Genomic DNA, 21,839 nt, shown 5'->3' on the forward strand with positions numbered 1-21,839 from the left:
CACTTACTTTCTGTCCGTTTGACAGTTCTAGGTGGTAAATACAACGTTGTGACAAAATGTAACACAAGAAGAATCATAAAATTGTAGTTTGAGTTTGGATGAGTAAAGACAGTTACAAAGCAAAGCAATTAGTGTTTGATTGCGCTGCACAATAATGGCTGCCTTTGAGGTTTGATGTAGTGTAAAGTGGTGTTTTTTTTAACCTCTGTACCATGGAACACTAATGTACAGCGAGTGATAATGACGCCACATTTAATCAGTCACTGGAAAGATGATTAAATTCAATTATTACTTCAATTATTTAGCCGTGGTAAAGTGTGAGGTGATTGAATGATGCTCCGTGTCATTAGGTGACGATACGTGGCAATTTCAACCTGCAATGTGCCATTCTGTAAATAGCTTGGTTTGCTGCATGATTTCACCCAAAGGACGAGGTTTGCTTTGAGGAAGTAGAAGTCAGGTGACGTAAAAAAAAAAAAAAAAAAAAATGTGAGCATTTTAAATAATATTAGGTTGATTATAATGTCTGGTTAGATATCTTTGACCTGCATTGGTAGTATGGGAATAATAGTTGGAGAGCTGAAAATATTTAGACTTATTTGTTTTAGTCAGTGTTCATTTTATTGACTAAAAATGTTCGTATAGTTTTTGTCAACTACATTTTTTAAAGTGACGGTAACAAGACTATTGCTGTGTTCGAAATCACATACTAACGTATTACTCATACTAAGTCTGATGTCAAAATGAGTATGTAGTGCGTTCACATTAGATAGTATGAAAAGTTTGAGCACACAAGAACTACCCGGATATATATGTTTTAAGTATGCACGGTGGGCACACGAGTCGTACTCAATCGCCCCATGATGCATTGTGAGCGGAATGTAAAATGGTCCTGGGACTGGCTTCAAGCAAAAAATCCAACATTCCCTTTTCAAAATAAAAGCATCTCCTCTTGTCTTCCATCCGCTTTTTAACCCTTTTCTAAATAGGACTCTTGTTTTGAAGTTAACCGGACGTTTTGTCAGTAGCACAATGACGGGCCTCTGAAAATCTCAGAAATGTGGGAATTAAATGCGTTTTTCCGTGAGTTTTATGGATCAAATGAGCACATGTTGATATTCTACTTGATCACTTTCTCGCTTAAAATATTTTCAGGACTTTCAAAGTTGGAGAATCGACAGAGATATTTAGCCTCAGTGTGATTCAGGTTTTTAGTTATTGTTTCCAAATGCATCTTGGGAAACTTGGAAGTACACTTCAGTGGGAACACTCATCATCCTAATCATATTAGTATATAGTCGACAGTATATACTCATTGGGTTTGCAATACATAATTTTAAAAAAAAATGCATGTGAACGAAAACAATACCAAAATATATAGATATTTCTGTTAACTAATAAAAACCAAACTATAATGTTCACATGAGACGAAATACAGTCAGAAATAAGTTTATTTTTTGGAAGGTATCCAATCAAACCTACTAAAGGCGGGACAAGCTGGAAATTGATCCAATAGGAAGTAAGTAGATTGTGTTTGAGGACCTAAGACGACTCATGTGATGACGTCTCGTTTTTATTTTGGTCGACTATCAGTCACAGATTTAGTCGACTAAAATCCTAACGTCATTTAGTCGTCGAAAACTAGAATATATAACTGAAATAGTCCTGACGATTCAATTTTGATGAAAACTAAGCTGCATTTTAGTAAAAAAAAACTATAATTAGGACAAAATTTAACACTGGTAACAGTATAAAAAATACTGAACTTTTTAAATTATTGGTTCAATTAAAGACAGTGTTAATGTTGCTGACCAAAGTGACAATAACAAGACTAAGACTAATTAAAAAAATACTAAAAATTTGTAAAAATATTGATATTTTTTGCTAACTAAAATTTCGTCACATGGGACGAAATCCAATCAGAACTTGTGATCATTTTTCTGTCTGTGTGTATTTACAACATTAATGCCTTTCAAAATCAGGTTGATCAATGGACTCTATCTGTAACAGATTCAGTCGACTAAAAACCTAATGTCATTTAGTTGATTAAAACTAGAATATATAACTGAAATGACAAAACGTCAAAGGAATATGCGTAAAACAAAATGAACACTGGTTACAGTATAAAATAACGTTAATAATTCAACTTTTTCAATTGTTGGCTCAATTATTGCTGAATAAAAAGACAAATATTTGAGCTCAATTAGAAACAACAAAACTAATCATTTACGTCATTGTATAAAATTAACAGAATATGCTTCTGGAGGCTTTTGCATGATTAATATTACCGTCAGCTCTTGTGCTATTTATTATTAGGACTGTTAGGTGATGATGATGATGATGATGATGATTATGATGATGAGTAAGAGGTAGGGCACATGCTGTACTTTACTGGTACGGACTGGTTCCTCCTGCCTTGGCGTCTGCTAACATTCCCAACCCCACATATGTTAGAGTCAGCACAAAGATCCTCCGCTGTGCGCACACGTGTTTGTATGTGTGTGTGTGTGTGTGTGTGTGTGTGAAACAGAACACAAGCCTTTGTACGTGCAGGAGAGAATTAAAAAAAAAAAAAAAAACTCTAAAAAAAACATGAGAAGAGAGAATTTGTGCGACTTAAACAGTGTGGCTCCATCTGTGTGTGTGTTTTTTTTTTAATTTTCTCCACTAAGACAATGTGTTAAAATGAGCTGCTCTGATTGCCAACGCTTTATGAGTAAGTGATGAGTCATGATCCCCCCTCTTCTGAGCACAGCACAGCACACACACCCAAACGCACACACACACACACACCTTGCTTCCCACTATACTGCCTCCATCCACTGACCGCGAAGAATACGTGCAGGCAGCCTTACTCATGCATATTTACACTGAACTCACACTCACTCACCTACTCAGCGGGCACTTTCTAAAGGTTATTGTGTGTGAGAGTGTGTGTGTGTGTGTGTGTGTGTCTTTTTATCCGTCCGTTCACGTACGCACATCTTTAAAGGTCACTCAGACCCAGGCTGGCCACTTGTCTACGTAGAATAGATTGCTATCGAAAATCAGAGGTGTAAACAGTATTGATATATCCTACTCAAGTACAAGTATTATGTATAAGTCATACATGTAATAGAAGTAAAAATAGCTGAATTAAATGCTACGCAAAGTTAAAGTTACAAGTTACCACAGGTTTAAAGAGTACTGATTTATCCTACTCAAGTAGAAGTACTGTTACTTGAATTAAATTGTAAGTAAGTCATACATAAAATAATAATAATAATAATAATAATAATAATAATAATAATAAAATTAAGTGTAAGTAAATAAAAAAGTAGCTCAATTAAATAGTACTCACTGACAAGTAAATTTCACCCTCCACATTTATTTTTGGCAATAAATCTAACAAATTACTTCTTTTAAAACATACTTAAGTACAAATAAAATTACTAATTTAGAAATACAGTAAAAAAAAAAAAAGTATAAGTACACATAAAAGCCACTTCATTACAGTAACGTGAGTGCTGTTATTAACTGCACAAGCTGCCTGGAAGCGTAACGAACATCAAAAATATCATCAATAAGCAGAGTTTGTATACGTTACGTTCCCAGAGAACTTCTCCAACATTCTCAGAATCTACAAACGCCTTCTTAACCACAACTTTCCAGACACGAAGAGAAAAAAAAAAACAAATCTGCTCCTTCAAGCACATTATCCATTCAGATTATTGCTGCTCAATTCTGAAAAAAATAAAAAATAATCCATTACCTACTTCTTCCTTTAGCTGCTCGATACGTATGAAAATCCAATTTTGCTCCCTCTTTTATTTCCACCTGCCACAATTTGTGGATTTTCACCCATTCAGAGTGATTAGTGAGTAGTGGGTATCGTTTTCAGGAACAATCATGGAAGTATGCAAATGAACCGTGGCAAGATTTATTACCAAAAATAAACGTGGGGAGTGAAAGTAACTCGTAACTTTTACTTTGAGTACTATTTAATTGATTTAATTCATCCAAAAATTGTAATTGCAACTAAAATTGAAATTTAATTCATCAACAAGTCTTATCTTGTGCTGTGAAAAAGCTATGGTTGTACACAGAGGTGAAAGTAATTGATTACAAGTACTCACTTTACTGTAATTGAGTTGCTTTTATAGGTAATGATTACTAAATCAGTCATTTTACTTGTACTTAAGTACATTTTAAAAGAAGTAAAGTGATTTGCTACATTTCTACACCAAGTCACTACTGAGTAAATTATTATTTTTTGTTCTGAAATGATTAACGGCAGAGGTGAAAGTAACTGATTACAAATACACACATTACTGTAACTGAGTTGCTTTTATGGTAATTGTACTTTTTTGGAGTATATTTCTAAATCAGTCATTTTACTCAAACTTAAGTACGTTTTAAAAGAAGTAATTCATTACAATTTTACACCCAACCGTTACTGTGTTAATTATAATTTTTTGTTTGAAAATGATCAACAGACATTGCGAAACTACAAAAAAATGAAATAACCAGACAACAATCAAATGCTTCACATCATAGCCGACCCATCGGATTACCAGTAAACCTAATCCACCGCGCCAGTTATTTTCTTAGTTTTAGAGTTCGTAAATATAGCTATACTTATAGCCTGAGAATCTTTTTTATTTTGCATTTAATTCAGATTATAATTCTAAAAAACATCCATTACCCACTTCTTCCTTTAGCTCCTCGATATGTATGAAAATCCAATTTTGCTCCCTCTTTTTTTTCCACCCTCCACTATTTCTGAATTTTCACCCACTCAGAGTGATTAGTGATCTTTGGGTATCGTTTTCAGGAAGAATGATAACTGTGCTTTATGAAGGAGGAGGGGGGGAAGGTCCGCAGCTCCCAATCAGTGCTGGTGTTTCTTGGAGAAGGGCTGGGCTAGGGGAGGGCAGACGCTAGAGCCGCTGTTGCTTTGCAGATACAGGCAGTCGCTCTACATCACAGGAGAACCACTCGCTTTATCTCTCCCTCGCTCCCTTCTTCCTGCTACGCTCCCTCCATCATTCATTCCTTTAACGCTTCTTTTTCTTCCTCTTCGTCTTCTACCGTCTCTTTTTCTCGATTCTCCAGCCCACACACACACACACACACACACACACACACACACACACACACACACACGGTATATCTTTCCAAGACTCCCCTCTCCACACCAAATCCGCCCCATCAAAGAAACTCATTTCAGCTTCGCAGGCTCCTCAAAAGCCTCTTTACGCTGAACTAGCCTAAGCTAGGCTTCGTCTACACCATTTGACAGCCTTTACATCTCAGTATGCAGAGGAAAAAAACACACTCGCACATGCTGTACACACACACACACACACACACACAAACACTTTTGTGTATCCAGGCTCTGAGATGCTTCACTACTTGAAGAAAAAGACACAAAGAGAGGAACAGTTCCACTCTGAGGCCCTTCAGTCGAACCCACTAAACACAGACACATAAATAGATTGTGTATTAATGCCGTGTACATATGTTATGCATGTTGGTGCTTAAGTAGGTTATTTAAAAATGCTGAGCATAAGCCAGCCGACGCAATTAAAAATGTTCCCTGCCACCTGGATGATTCATGGCAGACATTTTCAAAGCTTTAGCAGCACAAGTGGCAAAAAACACTTCAGCAAGTTCATTTCATCTTGAAATAATATGTTTTGGTTTCATTTATTCAGGCAACTTTTTTCAGGACATTTGCTTTGAAATTCACTTTGATCACCTGACACATTTCGACTGTCAACTGTCAGTCTTCCTCAGAGGCGTCTGTTGATCGCTTTGATGTGTCCTACTCCTCGTTAGGGATAGGTACCGAATTCTGTACTTTTTTAGGTATCGATCTAATTCTCTCGGTACTACCTGGTATACCGATTCACGTAAAAATCTAACAATACCATGTTTTGGTACCTAAACGCATTATTTTGACTATGAGGGAGAGGAAGAGTAGCCAATTTCCTGTTAATATTATTATTATTAATAATATGTTAAACAGAGCATTGCAAGATTTTATTATTTACCATTTATCATCACACAAAAGTACCGAAAATTGGTTGTGTACCGATACCAAGTCACAGGTATTGAGTATTTGTAAAAATGTGAAAGGTACTCATCCTTAGTCCTTATAAATTCTTTCTGTGCGTAGCTAACTTGATAGTTCTGTCAGGCTGGCCACGCCCCCCTGTCGCTTACATCAAAGCATTCAGCAGATGCCTCTGAGGAAGACTGGCAATTGGCAGTCAAAACATGTCAGGAGATCAAAGTCAATTTCAGTCAATTTCAAAGTCAACTTCCAAAAACAAAGTTGTCTGAATAAATGAAACCATAACATATTAAAGACAAACGCTCGTCACTTCTTTGGCCTGAAAAATAGTTTGAGACGCCATCAAAACACTCTCTCTATATATATATATCTATATATCAGGCATCCCAAATGAACATTACTTTCATTAAATAGTACATAATGCACAAAACACATAGCGTCGTCGTCGTCACAATGGGAGACAGCCGTTATTATGTCTTCTCTTATCCAATCAAAGAGCAACAATAGTCATAGATCAGCCTGTCACCATGCCAGGCCTGTCTTTATGTGAGCCAATCAGTGGATTCATCAGCGTCATGCAGAGCCGGGACGGAGAACCGGCACCTACCTTCAGATTTTCAAAAGCGCAGCAGGACTGGAGCTTATATTCTACCATGCATGAATGCTTGATTCTCGGCACACACACACACACACACGCACACACACACACACACACACACACACACATGCATTTAGAGCTTAACTTACCAAAGATATTTAACATTCAGGCATAATGTCAACTGGGATTCAAAATTTAGGGCTAAAAAAGGTGGGCAAAATGTCTGACTTATAATATAGTCAATATTTTCAACATCAAAACAATCCTAACAAAAAAGCTTCTTAGCTATATGAATGAAATAAAGTATGTGGGGTACCTCTGAGCTTTCCTAAAATCACAGAGGATGGTTTCCACAACAGAGAGAAAGAAGAAGAAAGAGAAAGAGGTAGCACTGTGAGTTTTTGGTAAGAAGTGAAAACAGACAGTCTTAAGTGACAATAACTACGACTAAAAAACAAAACAAAAATACATGTAAACGAAAACTATATTTAACATATATTGATATTTTTGCCAACCAATAAAAACTCATCTATAATTTAATCACATGTGACGAAATCCAATTGGAACTCATGTTTCTTACTCATTGATCACATCAGACCTCTCTGTCTATTTAAAAACACTAATATCATCCAAAATTACTATTAAATCTTTTAAAAAATGCATAAACTCTTATGCTAACAGATTTAGTCGACTAAAATCTTTAAGTGTAAGTACACCCTAAAACCTTTTTTTTCTGGCTGAATACATATATGAGTAGGTATGAAGTAATATTGATCCCTTTCGAGCAGTGTATTTTATTATATACAATATTTATGTTAATACATAATAGCCATGTAGGCTACAAATGGAAACATGTATGTACACATACTACTAAAGCTTTTTCTGTTTGTATTAAAATGCTCAAAATAAAAAAAAAATATCCTAGTTCCACCCTTCACATTGTTAGTCAAAGTATTTAAATTTAGTGTTTTTAGTTGTAAAATGTCAGAGTGACTGCCCTCTATGGGTTGAACGGTGGCTATTGCAATTGAATTTTGCTATTGGCTGAGATTAGATCAGTGACGTCTGGCCCCGCCCTTCTTATAAAAAAAAAAAAGGGAGGAGGGACTAGGTTTCCTCCTCTCACAGCCCTCTGTGAGCATGAATTGACAGCTCCATGTGGGCGGGGCTGCTGTGACTGGGCGTGTCTTAGGAGCAACACCCATAATGAAGGCTCCTAGTGGCAGGTCAGCAAAAACCTGGGGGTGTACTTACACTTTAATGTCATTTAGTTTGCTTAAACTAGACTATTACTAAAATAGTCCTGATGACCAAAGTTGTACTAAAACTAAGATGCATTTCAGTCAAAACTCTGGGGGGGATTTGGTCCAACAGCATTACTTTTCACACTGCTATGAAACGAGTTGGGATTTACATTTGGGACTGCATGCCGGAGGCGGATGAGAAGCCATATGGGAGTGCATGTGTGCATAGCTGTGAATCCTGCCACAGTCATTGATCCCAAACACCTCCACATGTCAATGTCAAACACACTGATTTACCTTCATCAGAACCGGACACACAGATGAGAGAAGAGGAGGGGTGGCGGGTGGGGGGGAAAGAAAAACTACTAATCAAACAAACCATGATGGCCGTCGCTCAGCTGACCCTCAGCTCCTTTCCCAATGACCATGAGCAGCAGCAGAAGCAGCAGCAGCAGCAGCAGCAGCAGACAGCTACACCCTCCCTTTACTGCCTCCCACATCAGCAGCCATGACTCTTGTACATTATCTCTGCAGAAGTTTCTCTCAGGTTGTTCATTTTCTTCTATAACAATCACTTACTTAAAGTTTTATCCAAAAGGCTGACATTACGCTGTCATTATTATGACATGACACCTGTCATTAGCATGAATAAGGTGTCATGAAGGCTGTCATTAAGTGTCGTTAGTTACCCTAACCCAGTGTTCTCAAACTTTGTTGGCTCAAGTACCTTAGTAAGTAACTTTTGTCAAATTACCCCTTTGTCCGACTACAACATTTGGCTCAGAATACTATGAAAAAACAGCATAAAGATGGGAATGAATGAGTGACAACTGTAAATTAGTGTATCCTGGATAGTTTTTATTCTATATTTATTTTATCATTTCCAGTCATCTCCGCCTGGTGTGAGACCAAGACTCATCCTTGTATCTTCAGTTCATGTTCTAACCTAATTTTGTGTGTTTTTTCTGCAATTTTGTGTATTTTGTTGTTGTTTGTCTGTTGTTTTTATTATTCAATATAGTTTTCTCTTATTTTGTGTATTTTTGTTGTCAGTTTTGTGTGTTGTTGGTATTATTTAAACTATATTGTGTGTGTGTGTGTGTTTGGTGTTGTTTGGTTGTTTCTTATGTCGTTTTGTATGTTTCTCTGTTATTTTTGTGTACCAGTGTTTTGTTGTTTGTTCTTTTTATTATTCAGTATATTTTTTTTGTCTGTTTTTGTTGTCGTTTTGTCAGTTGCTGGTAATAGTCAGTATTATAATTTTTAATTATAAAACCCCATATTTTTTTTAATGCTTTGTTAATTTTCCTCACTCTCTCAAGTACCCCCTGTAGTGCCATCGCGTACCCCCATTTGAGAAACACTGCCCTAACTCTTCTTTACCATAACCCCTAACCCCACTAGATCACTCTACCTAACCCAAAAAATGCCAACATAGCTCCAAATGTGTCATCATTTTGCCAACAATACTAAATTACACCTTATTCATGCTAATGACAGCATAATGTCAGCCTTATGTACAAAACTTCAAGTAAAGTGTTACCCAAAATTTTAAATTTAGCTTTTCTTTTTTCTTTTTGCTTTGTTTTAAAGTGACACCAAATGGGACAGGTTTTTTTTTTTTACATCTCCATTCCAGAGAACAAAAACTGACCTTCATTCACTGCCTAGAGAGACAACTTCCTCCCGTGCCAGGTGGTAATGAGATGGAAGAAGGTGGGGGGTTGGGGGGAGGGGGTAACGAGAGGGTTTAAGAGTGGAGGGGTGAGGCGTCATGGTATAGCAGAGGACGTACAACAGGAAATTGGAAGTAAGAGGATGTCATACCTTGGTCGCCAATCATCAGGTGTGCCAGACCTTAAAAGGAAAACAAGAGCACAGTCAGCACAGCAGAGGATCTTGAGGTGTGAGACATGCGTGCGCGCGTGTATCTGCATTTACAGTATGTGTTGCTGGAATACGGGAGTGTGTTTAGTGTGATATGGTCCCGGTAGCTAAAGAAAGTTCTATATTTTTTTTAAATGTGTTTTCCTGCTTGTATAATGTCTAGAAAAAATAGACTCGAAGCAGAGCCACTTACTTATCCTAGGCAGCGAGTGACACTTACGCACAAACAGGTAAGCATGAGCCATAATTTATTAGAACTAGGCCACTTACAGTATACGCCACTCGCATTTCTGCTGTGTCTTAGTAACCTTGAGGCAGGAGCCACTTCAGGTGCGTTGCTCATGAGATGTGGTACTTACCATATGTCAGCAACCAACCCCTACATTCCCACAAAGGCCAACACATATACCGATACTACCTATGTTTTACTCTGAAGAGATAGTGCGGCTATTTACAATGAAGGGGCCTGATAAGTAACAAAGGTCAAGAACAGGAGTGTTAAGGACAAGTGTGGTTGGAGAGAGAGAGAGAGAGAGAGATGCGAGGAAGTGGAGAAAATGTCAAGAATCTGATAATGGAGGTGAAAGTATCTACCTAATAAAGCTACGGAATAAGAAAGAGTAAAGAAACATAGATAGATAGATAGATAGATAGATAGATAGATAGATAGATAGATAGATAGATAGATAGATAGATTGAGTGTATGAAAGTGGATTAGGGCCAATTTTGTTGGAGAAAATACATTTGCCCAAATCAAGAACAAAGTCAAAAAGTCGAGAGTAAAGTTGAAATTTCAGGAATGAAGTTAAAAAATAATGTCGAAATTAAAGCGGACTAGTGGCCAATTCACCATAAACGACAACAGTCGTATAGATAAATAGATAGATAGATTGATAGATTGGAGGCGGATTAGGGCCGATTTTGAATCAAGAATAAAGTCGAAAATTTTGACAATAGAGTCAAACTGTCGAGATCAAAGTTACATTTTTTAGAATAAAGTTGAAATATAATGTTGAGATTAAAGTCGAAAATTCGAAAATAAACTCAAATCACAATATCGTGAGGTTTGTTTATATAGTCAAATCTACGAAAGCGGACTAGGACCAATTCACCATAGCCAACAACAGTCTTATAGAGAGATGGATAGATAGATAGATAGATATTTTGAGAATACAGTTGAAATTTAATGTCAAGATTAAAGTCGAAATTTTGAAAATAAACTCAAAATACAACATTGTGATAAAAGTCGAAGGTTTGCAAATAAAGTCAAATCTACGGAAGCGGACTAGATAGATAGATAGATAGATAGATAGATAGATAGATAGATAGATAGATAGATAGATAGATAGATAGATAGATAGATAGATAGATAGACAGACATTACAACCTACCTGGAGTGTAGATGTGCTCTGGAGGGATGTTGCGGCCGGGCGAGGAGAAAGAGAGACAAACATTCATTAACATGCATGCTAAGCCCTTGGTCACCATGGTTACTTACTGTGCATGCACACCTGTCCTCGATTACCGTTGTAACGCACATGCCAAGTCCACACACACGCATAGACCTCACAATTTTGGACACATGCAGCATTGCTACTGAAAACTGTCCATAAGTTTAGTTCATGTATGTAAGTATGCATATATACAGTAGTAGGTATTTAACAGCCACTGATTGTGAAAGTTGTCCCACTTAAAAACAAGAGAGAGGTCTGTAATTTTCGTCATCGGTGGACTTCAACTGGGAGAGACAGAATGTGAAGAAAAAAAATCCCGGAAATCACATTGTATGATTTTTAAATCATTTATTTGTAAATTCTTGCTTAAAATAAGAATTCTGTCTCTCACAGACCGGTTACTTCTTCTTTAAGAATATCTTCTATCCTCCACTCGTTACCTGTATTAATTGCATTTTTCAATTACAATTATATCTTCAATTATCCATGTTTAATAACAACTCGTTTAAGATTACGGTGACCAGCATTTTTCCCAATTCTAATTAAAATTACAATTACATTTTTGCCCTGAAAGTTAATTACGATTACATTCTCAATTATTACATTTACTTTTCCCCAGTTTATTTGACTGTAATTGACAGTTTTTATAGAATTTACATTTCCAATTGCAATGTCAATTATCTAAATTCAATTACAAATAAATTATGATTACAACAGCAACAGATTATTTCAATTACGATTACAATTATAATTGTGTCATAATTGTAATTCATTATCAGTTATGCAATTACAATTGTAATTAAAATTTTCAGCTAAAATTACATTTTCAATTGCCCATGTTCAATTACAATTCAATTATGACAGTCACCAGCATTTTTTCCAATTACAATTAACTTACAATTATTTGTTATCCTTGGAAAGTCAATTACAATTACATTCTCAATTATTAAAGTTCAATTACGATTAATCACAATTACTGAGCCTGAAATAAATAACGTAATAAAAAGTTAACCTTCCTTTTGTGTTAGCTTTCTGTTAGCATCTCTTACGCTAACTGGTCCTAAATCAGCTGTAAAATACATTAAAAACAAATATCTATCATTTCATTTGTGTCCTATCTCTTGGTTACCTTGTTAGGCTTCATAATCAATGAAAATATAGGTTTTTATATTTATGGGCATCTGGGCCTTTTTTGTGTCAGTACACCCCCTCAATTTAATTTTTTTTTTAAATGGTAAAATGTGGGAAAGCTTGATATGAAACATTTTTTTTTAAACAATTCTTAACTACATGTGTGTCGAACTGTATATAGATCTGTAACATGGCTAGAATTATAATTATAATTACACCATAATTGTAATGAATTATAAATTACGCGATTACAATTATAATCCAACCCAACCCTGCCTTTGACCTCTGTCTAGTATTGAGTTGAGCTTGTGTTATTGACCAAATATTTATTTTCTGCACCATTATACAAATAATTTCTTTAAAAATCATACAATGTCATTTCCTGGATTGTTTCCGCACATTCTGTCTCTCCCAGTTGAAGTGTAACTTATGATGGAAATTTCAGACCTCTCTCCTTTTTTTAAGTGGGACAACTTGCACAATCAGTGGCTGCCAAATACTTTTTTTGCCCCACTGTATATCTCTCTCCCAGCACTCCACACATGGACAGGTACATATAGCTAAAAACGGACAGATATCCACCCACACTGGTAGTTTGGAAAGGGTACGAGTGGGGTTAGTGGAAGAGATTTGTTTGGGTGGGGGGTAAAAACACAAGCCTACCTTTAGGTTTGGATTCAAGAGCCGTTTTACCCCAGAACTTACCTTGGAGTAGCTTCTTCTCCCCAGAGCCCAGGACAAATAGCATGCAACACACACACGCACACACTCATACATACACATTCGCTCTCCCATTCTCCTTCCACCTGCACGCCTCTACACACACACACACACACATTGACTATGGCAGTAGTAATGAGGTAAAACATGTAGGGGATGACTTAGCAGTGCAGGAACACGAGGAGCATGCATGATCAAATACTGACACACAGTGCTTGTTTGTATTGCTTTGTGAGTCAGTGTGTATGTTAATAAGTGCATGTGTGTGTGCGTGTTATAATAAGTCTGATTTAAGGCTGTGCTTCCCTCTGCCCTTGTGCTCGTAGCATGGCAGAAACAGGTGCAGCCATTAGCATGCTAACAGCGATTTGCCCTCAAGGACAATGCAAGCCAGTCCAGGCCTAACAAGCCAAGTTCACTCTGCCTTCACTGGAGGGCAAACTGACTTAGACAGTAATTACATTTATGCATTGACCTGCTGAAGCCGTCTTCACCTAATACGTCTTTGTTCTGCATATATCGAATCGTTACGTTTCGCTACAGCTAACATATTGATGTGAAGAAAGAGAAAAAAATCACACGCGTAGCTCATTCCTCATGCTAGCATGAAATTATGTCACGAGTAAAAATCTTTACTGTAATATCTACGAATGAATTGCTTAAAGTTTATTACAAATCTCAGAAAAATAATCCAACAAATAAATGTGGATGCTTTCTTTAACCAACCTTAAAGATAATTGTAAATGTGTATTGACCAGAGATGTAAAGAGTACTGATATATCCTACTTAAAGAGTAAGTAATCCACAAACCATCTTTTTCCTGCTGATTACATATGTATTTGGGTATTAAGTAGTGCTGTTGATGATCCTAGTCCCACTCTACACATTTTAGTGAAAGTATTTTAATTTTGCGTAATTAGCTGTAAAATGTCTGGTATACTAATGTTGAGAGGAGGGAGGAGGGTTTCCTCCAATCACAGCCCTCGGTGAGCATTGATTGACAGCCTCACTAAGGAAGTCTAATGCTGTGTGCGTTCCTTCTGTGATGTTTTTGACTCTGTGCTTCTATAAAAAGCAGATTCCGCGCTAATCAGAGGGTTCATCAAGCTATGCGTGTCATTACCGACAGTGTGCATATTCCCGTCTTTCTTTGCATGTGCGCGGACGTGTGTGTCCGTCTTATCTCTATGTGCGCGGGGTGGTGGGAGAGCTGGGCCCTGAGTGGTGTCTGCAATGCTGCGTTCACACCGAATGCGTCTGCTGCGGCACCGGACGCGTCCGCCGCATGAAACGTTCTGCCGCAATGTCCCCATTCGCTTCATATGTGCGTTTGAAGCGAAGCACCGCCCACCAGCGACACATCCAACTTGATGAGTTTCACTGTCTGCTGAAGCGAGGAGCAGTGCTCCTTTTTCTCCACTCATCAACATAAACCACCAAGGAAAAAAGCCAGTGTGATTAGCGGCTAATTCTATCCTAGCGCAGTGCTGCAGAGAGAACTTTTACCTGCTACTACCACCTCCTCGCTGATTCTCCTCCACGCCAAATCCTTCCTGGTCCAGTCACGGTTATAAAGGCTGTGTTTTACAGATTTTACACACACAGCTTCTACTCCATGGTTGAATGGGTGAACAGACCGGTGTCAACAAAAACTCTAATTGGCTTTCGTCATGTGAAACGGTCACAGGAGTTCAATATTTTCAACTCTTGCGAATGTGCAAAAATGACAAAAAATCGTGAGTGTGCTCGCACGGCCAACGCTCTTGACGTGCGGATCGGACTGCACTTACGCGCAGGGCAGATTTTGCTTCTGGGCTGCGTCTATCCATTGGCTTTGTATGTAATCTGCACGCACGAACAATTCATGACGCATCCGGTGTGAACGCAGCATGAGGCTGTGTGTAGTGACAAATTTCAGCTTAGGACCTCGCTATGTGTGTGTATTACAGTCTGTCTCTGCGCACACCGACTATCAGAGTGGGCGTGTCTTACTGGTACAGCAGTTTTTTCATTTCCCTCCTAGTGGCAGGTCAGCAGAACGCAGGGGTTTACTTACTCTTAAAGTGTGAGTACTGTTACTTGATTGAAATTGTACTCAAGTACAAGTACAAGTAAGTCATACATAAAATAATCCATAGTACAAGTAGTTGCTCAATTAAAAAGTACTGGTACTTGATTGAAATTGTACTCAAGTACAAATACAAGTAAGTCATACATAAAATACTCAAGTACAAAGTAGTTCAGATTATAAGTTACTTGTTACTTTCACCCCCATGTTTATTTTTGGTAATAAATCTTGCCACTGTTCCCTTGCATACAGTAAACATCTCATGTATAAACTATAAATAGATAATAATAGTAAATATACTCAAAAAACTACAGTAACGTGAGTACTGAGAGTCATCAAACTGCTATTTCTTGCTTCCAACACCATCCGTGTACAGATCCCTTTATTTCCTGTAGCTGAGCATTTTCAGTCTACATTTATAGATTCATTATTCAGAGTTTCTCTAATTTCCAAGGGGTTATAATTTAATCTCTCAATTTCGCAGCTGCGGTGTAGATGCTTAGCTCAAAATAAGACAGTCATTTCAAGTTACCAGAGGAGAGATGAACTTGATTCTTAACATTATAATGATACCTGCTTTCAGCCAAACAACAACAATTACAAAGGCTGGAGGCATAAAGCTGCTAAAAACAAATATGGATGGACTTAAAATTGCTAAAAAGTTGTTTGAAATGTTCAAACAAATAATAATAATCCTGAGATATCCATCTGTTTTTTTTTTTCTTCTTTTCCTTGGACTACCGAGGGTCTCGTATTATAATCAGAATAGAAGGCTTTTTAATTCATCATGACAACATAATTGTTTTGCTTGAAAATGTCTTAATTTCTAATTTTATTGTGGTAATTATTGATGAAAACTGACCCTGATCCTTCATGTAAAAGTTATTCTAATATAATTAATACTTTTTCAGCAAGTAATTCATTAGCCCTGTTTCACAAAAGTATAATTTTTCAAATCAATAAACTTCAAATTGCTCAATTCGCGCATGGTTCATTAAACAAAACACTCCCATCATTTTTTCAACTATTATTTTACAGCCAATGATCAACTAAATAATTATCCTGTCCAATTTATTTTAACCTTTGTTAACGTCAAAATGTACAGGAATATGTCATGGAATATATACCCTTACCTACATGTTTTGGGAGAATATCACATATTATTATTATTATTATTATTATTATTATTATTATTATATTTTTCCCCCATTAAACAGGTTTTAAATGTGTAGTAAATGTGGTCGGATGAGATTTGGCGTGATCGTAAGCAATAATTAATAAAATCATTAGCAATAAAGTTTAGTTCAAATGATCCCTTTTGAGCATTTGTGTCCGTAATTACATCAAATTAGAGAAAGTCGATAAAAACTAAATTGAAATGGAATTTGGGAACATTCAGAGGCTCCAGGCCATTATTTCATGATAATAACATGAAAACATTATGGCTCCACATGATATTAAAAATAAAACAGTCTTCTCAGTCTTTCTAGGATATTTAAGTAATTATCCATTAAAAACTGAACTCTAAACAGGTGAATAGATATGCTCTTAAGATTCTGTTGCTCTATTTTGTCAACAGGTTCTGAATTGCAATCATTTAATTGAACAGCTCCGTTCCAGTTGGAACCAATTTTCATGACACAGCAGCAATTTTGCTATCAGCGATTAGCCTAATAAAAGCCACTAAAGACCCTTTTTTAAACCGCACACAAGTGTTCACCCTAAATTCCTTCATTAGTAAACCCTCACAGCTAAACACCTTTGAGTTCTCTCAAAATGATTAACAAATGTAACAAAAACCCCAATAGGTTGATAGTTAAATACTAAAGCGAAATAACGTAATTATGTAATTAAAAGAAAAACAAGGAAATCTGTAGAAGCAAACTAGGGCTGAATGAGTTTGTTGATGTTGCAAAATTGATTTATCTTTTTTTTTTTTCTTTCTTCTTCTGCTTTTTTAGAACGCTGTCGTAGAACTAAATGTTATATATACAGTATATATATGTATGTGTGGAAGATCTTTTTATTCTAAAGGCACTGTGATTTAAACAGCAGTACACATATTTTTTATTTACAGTGACAACAAATTTGCTTTTTAAACAGCTGTATTACATCCAAAGAGTCGCATTTAAATGTAGTTAAAAAATAAATACGAACCTTCAAAGTTGTTTTTATTCTTTTCAAATCTGGGGCGTCGTATGCAAAACAGATCTACGTCACAGAATTAACTTCCTAAAATATAAACTATAGCTAAATGACACGGAATATACGTGTTTTTGGAAAAATTAAACATTACGTTTAATCTGATTGGTCGGCTACGATGATGTCACGCATTTGATTGTAGGCTGGTTATTTAATTTTTTGTAGTTTCACAATGTTTGTTGATCATTTTAAAACAAAGAAATAATAACTGACTCAGCAACGGTTGGGTGTAGAAATGTAATGAATTATTTAACTTATTTTAAAACGTACTTAAGTACAAGTAAAATGACTAATTTAGAAATAAACTCAAAATAAGTACAAGTACCCATAAAATCAACTCAATTACAGTAACGTGAGTATTTGTACTCTATTTCTTTCACTTCTGCTTATTGCAAGATTTAGAGTACAATTACCTGAACACTGTTGGGCGTCTACGCTATGGAACTAAGAAGAGTTATTGTAATAGAACGCAAACCTTTTAAACATCAATCACATTTCATCACGTGGGATCTATGGTTTTAAAATGATTTCTTGTGCAGCCTCAGTGTAATCCTGTATTTTAAAATGAAGAAATGTATAAAAGTATGGGCGTTTTCAGTTCAATTAGTCATTTATAACCTTTAAAGCAAACTGTGAAACTCTAAACCAGCCTCTACTGCCAAACGAATCAACGAATCAATGAATCAATGCAACGTAGACTTTGTATCCTTATCCAAACACAGCCTTGATGTAAAATGTCTGCGCCTCCTGTTTAGCCTGGAGATGTACGGCCCAACGGAAAAAAAAAAAAAAAAAACCTCAGCAGAGATGTGACTAATGTGTTGCTGAAGCACGCGCAGCACAAATGTGTTTCTCCCTGTGTGCGTTGTGGGTTTGTGTTGCTTGTGTCAGTGCAGGTATGTGTGTGCTTTATGTGTCTCGCACTATGCCCTAACCTGAAGCTAAAAAGCAAACTGGATTAAACTGGCTGGGATCAAATGGAAATCCCAAGGGCAGCGCCGAATTTATGCATAGAAAAACCAAACTGAAGCAACCATTTCCTCAAAATACTGACAACAAACACACATAACAGGAAAGTACTTATATAACTTTAAAAATGTGTGTATTTTTAGGCTTTAATAGTCTTTAAAAAAAATGCAAATAGGTGCAGTTTACCACAGCACATCACCAAATTGTTTTTTTTACTAAACAACAATCCACAATCTAAAGTTATTTATACATATATATATATGTACTGTATATATTTATCAAAAATATACAATATTAATCTCAATATTTGTAACTCAATAAAGTCCTACCAGAAAGACGATTCTGGGTTAAATTTATTACACATTAATAAACAAAACATCTGGACAATCTGTGCCACTTTTGGCTTTTTCTCCAATAAGGGACAGCATGTGCGAGTGAGCTTTTCATAGCAAACGCAGCGGCATTTTAATACAAAATAAGCTACAAAATAAAAATATATATTGTAATTTCCTATATTGCCAAAATAGAAATTTCGATCCATCTTAAATCTTGATGTATTGCCCAGGTTTAATATATATATGTATATACACACATTTTATATATAATCAAAAACAACTGAAAACCCAAATTAGAAAATTGGCCAACGATGGATCAATTATTAGCGTCACTTATTCACTAAACACTAATCTATATAAGAATCAAAAATGTCCAACAATAACATCCACTATAAACATCATGAAAAATACTGTAAATGGGCCAAATGGGAAATGCTTTAATAGTTTTACTTAAAATCTAATCTAAACACTCAAATATCTCCTGTAACACCAGTTCAATCTCATCTATCTCAGCAGAAAACCATCAAATACTACATTAAATGCTATAAACAGGACTGTGCTTGCATATTATTATTATTATTTCAGCTCAGATCAACAAAAACAACCAACAACAACACCTTCCCTTCATGTTTAGTGATTTAAAGTCACTGCTGAAGAATCTCCACTCCTCCTAAAAGCCTCAAACACACCATCATTACCCGCCACATGGAAATAAAGTAATTACACGTGGCCATCGAGATGTTTGAAGTCAGAGAGAAATAGCCGAGAGGCAGCTGAAGGTACCCGTGAGGTTGGAGCAGAAGAAGAAAGGCTCCTGGCAGGAGGTCTTCTCCTTATTAGTCCTGTCTCTATGGCAACCCAGGTCATCCCAGTGTCTGGTAAATGCTGGGGGTGTGATTAGCTAGGTGGCTAAAAGGGATGTGTGATTGCTGATAGCAGCACTGGGCGAGGTGTTAACGTCAAGCTGGTGACAAACAGCGACCATGCAGCGAGGTGGGGCCGCTCAGGGCCATTAAATAAATTCAATTAACGGGGCCCAAATGGAGAATTTACATTAATAAATTGAAGAAAATACATAAACAGCAATTTGGAGGATTATTGATCCAGAATAGAAATTTGGCCACGCGTCAGGTGAAGCTCATCTGAAACAGTAACAACCATGGTTGCGGTCAATTATACTGTAACTGTAATTTCACAATTGCTTACTGATTACAGTTATGGCGTAATTATAAATGTGATTGTCATTTTACAAATATGTTACTGCCGTAATCTTAATAAAATTGTACTTGAGTCGAGATAAAACACTTTGGAATTGTAAATTCCATGAAAAATTTTAATAAACAATTAGAATTTAACACAAAACCGGGGAACCATATTTCAGTTCTATGTAATTCTACACATACAGTATAAATATGTTTCATATTAAGCTTTCCCACATTTTACCATTTAAAAAAAGTGAAATCTACGGGTATACTGACAGAAAAAAGGCTCAGACCCCGTCCCCCACATCAAAAAATAATAATACCTATATTTTCATTGATTCGGAAGCTTAACAAGGCAACCAGTAGAAATACATTAGATGAAAGATATTTGTTTTTTAGTGTATTTTACAGCTGATTTAGGACTTGTTATCAGAAGAGATGCTAACAGAACGCTAACACAAGAGGGAGGTTAATTTTTATTAGGTTATTTATTTTAGGCTCAGTAATTGTGATTAATTGTAATTAAGGATGCAACAATTAGTCAACATTATCGACAAAAATTGATAACAGAATTAGTCACAGACAAATGTCTTTGTTGACAATTGTCAATGTGTTGTTACGTCATCACCGTCTTCCTAAAGCTCTGGATGGAGCCGGACATTGTTTTTCATCCCACCTTCTATATATCTGTGCTCACAGCTGTATGCGTGTTACGGACGTGATTAGAGGGAGATTATAATCAAAAACATTCTCACTGGTAAGAACATGTTGCTGTTACCAGGAGCTCAGCGTAAAGCCATCGAGGTCAGAAACACGTGAATTGAACACGAGAAATACACGTAAAGAACGCATCAATTTTTCACGTGTTATTTACGTGTTATTTACGTGTATTTTACGTGTATTTTAGGTGTGTTTTACGTGTGTTTCACGTGGAAAGAGGACTGAGGACTAAAGCTAACTAAGCTAAGCTAACCACCGACACATAAGACTGGGCTAAGAGCTAATGCTAACCACTTAATGAAAGGAAGAGACAAGTAAAAAGTCCACGTGATATCGTCAATAAACCACAAAGGGCCACAGATTTATTTAACAATTTTATGGAAAGATAACAGCGTGTGTGTGAAATACATTTTGGCATAAAACTATCGTCACTATTCATCCGTCCCAACTTGTGAAACACAATATTTTTAAATTATATTTCACGTGTTCACATACAAAGCTGGTCTTATTAGACAGTAATGTAACTATAGACAGTAATGTAAATATTGTGATTATTACACCAGAATATCCCATGAGTAATGCTCTCAGTATATTAACGATTAAATCATCAAGCTTGATCTGGTTTAATTATAGGAAATCAGTGAGATATTTACCAACCATAACTTTATGCAACTCATTATCAGATATACAATAAACTAGATTCAGCAGCAGTGGTTCATATTAAACAATAAAAACATGATTGTGGTTATTTTTGCTTTTCACGTGCTTTTTAATTTTTTTTTTTTTTAAGAAAATAATTCCAGTATAAATGAGGAAATAAATAAATTATATACAATAACACTAATGGAGTGACCCATATGCACAAACATGTTCCATAAAATATCAGCCCATCAGTTCTTTGAGTCGGCAGCTATTATAGCTTTTTACTGAAGCACATTCTAGTGTGTTTGTAAGGAACCTGTTTACACTATAAGGTGGGAATTGTTTTATTTATTTATTTATTTATTTATTTATTTATTTATTTATTTATGGTTTTTATTTGTTGTAATTTGACCCAGGAGGCCAAATTTAAATTTTTTTTAGCAACATAGAGCAAATAAATGTTTGATTTGTCATCCAATCATTAATCGATGACTAGTCGACTATTAGAATAGTCGTTAGTTGCAGCCCTAATTGCAATTGAACTTTAATAATTGAGAACGTAATTCTAATTGACTTTCTGGAGATAAAAAATATTTGTAATTTGATTGT

General features: G+C 36.1%; 1 protein-coding gene across 15 annotated transcripts in view; it reads right to left on the bottom strand.

Moving 5' to 3' along the window:
- The window catches only part of nrxn1a (neurexin 1a), a 105,519-nt gene that overhangs the window by 77,688 nt on the left and 5,992 nt on the right, over window positions 1-21,839 (bottom strand). For 5 of the 15 annotated variants that reach the window (XM_028476721.1, XM_028476720.1, XM_028476715.1 and 2 more), the window contains exons 3-5: window positions 11,179-11,196; window positions 9,728-9,757; window positions 6,973-6,984 (exon numbers count right to left, since the gene is read on the bottom strand). The exons of 4 other annotated variants lie outside the window; for them this stretch is intronic. In XM_028476721.1, the coding sequence (XP_028332522.1) occupies window positions 6,973-6,984; window positions 9,728-9,757; window positions 11,179-11,196 (60 nt within the window). The remainder of the gene's footprint in view (window positions 1-6,972; window positions 6,985-9,727; window positions 9,758-11,178; window positions 11,197-21,839) is intronic. 6 more of the 15 variants (XM_028476722.1, XM_028476718.1, XM_028476713.1 and 3 more) reach the window with 3 other exon arrangements.

Source organism: Gouania willdenowi, chromosome 19 (assembly GCF_900634775.1).
Source record: "Gouania willdenowi chromosome 19, fGouWil2.1, whole genome shotgun sequence".
Lineage (NCBI taxonomy): Eukaryota > Metazoa > Chordata > Actinopteri > Blenniiformes > Gobiesocidae > Gouania > Gouania willdenowi.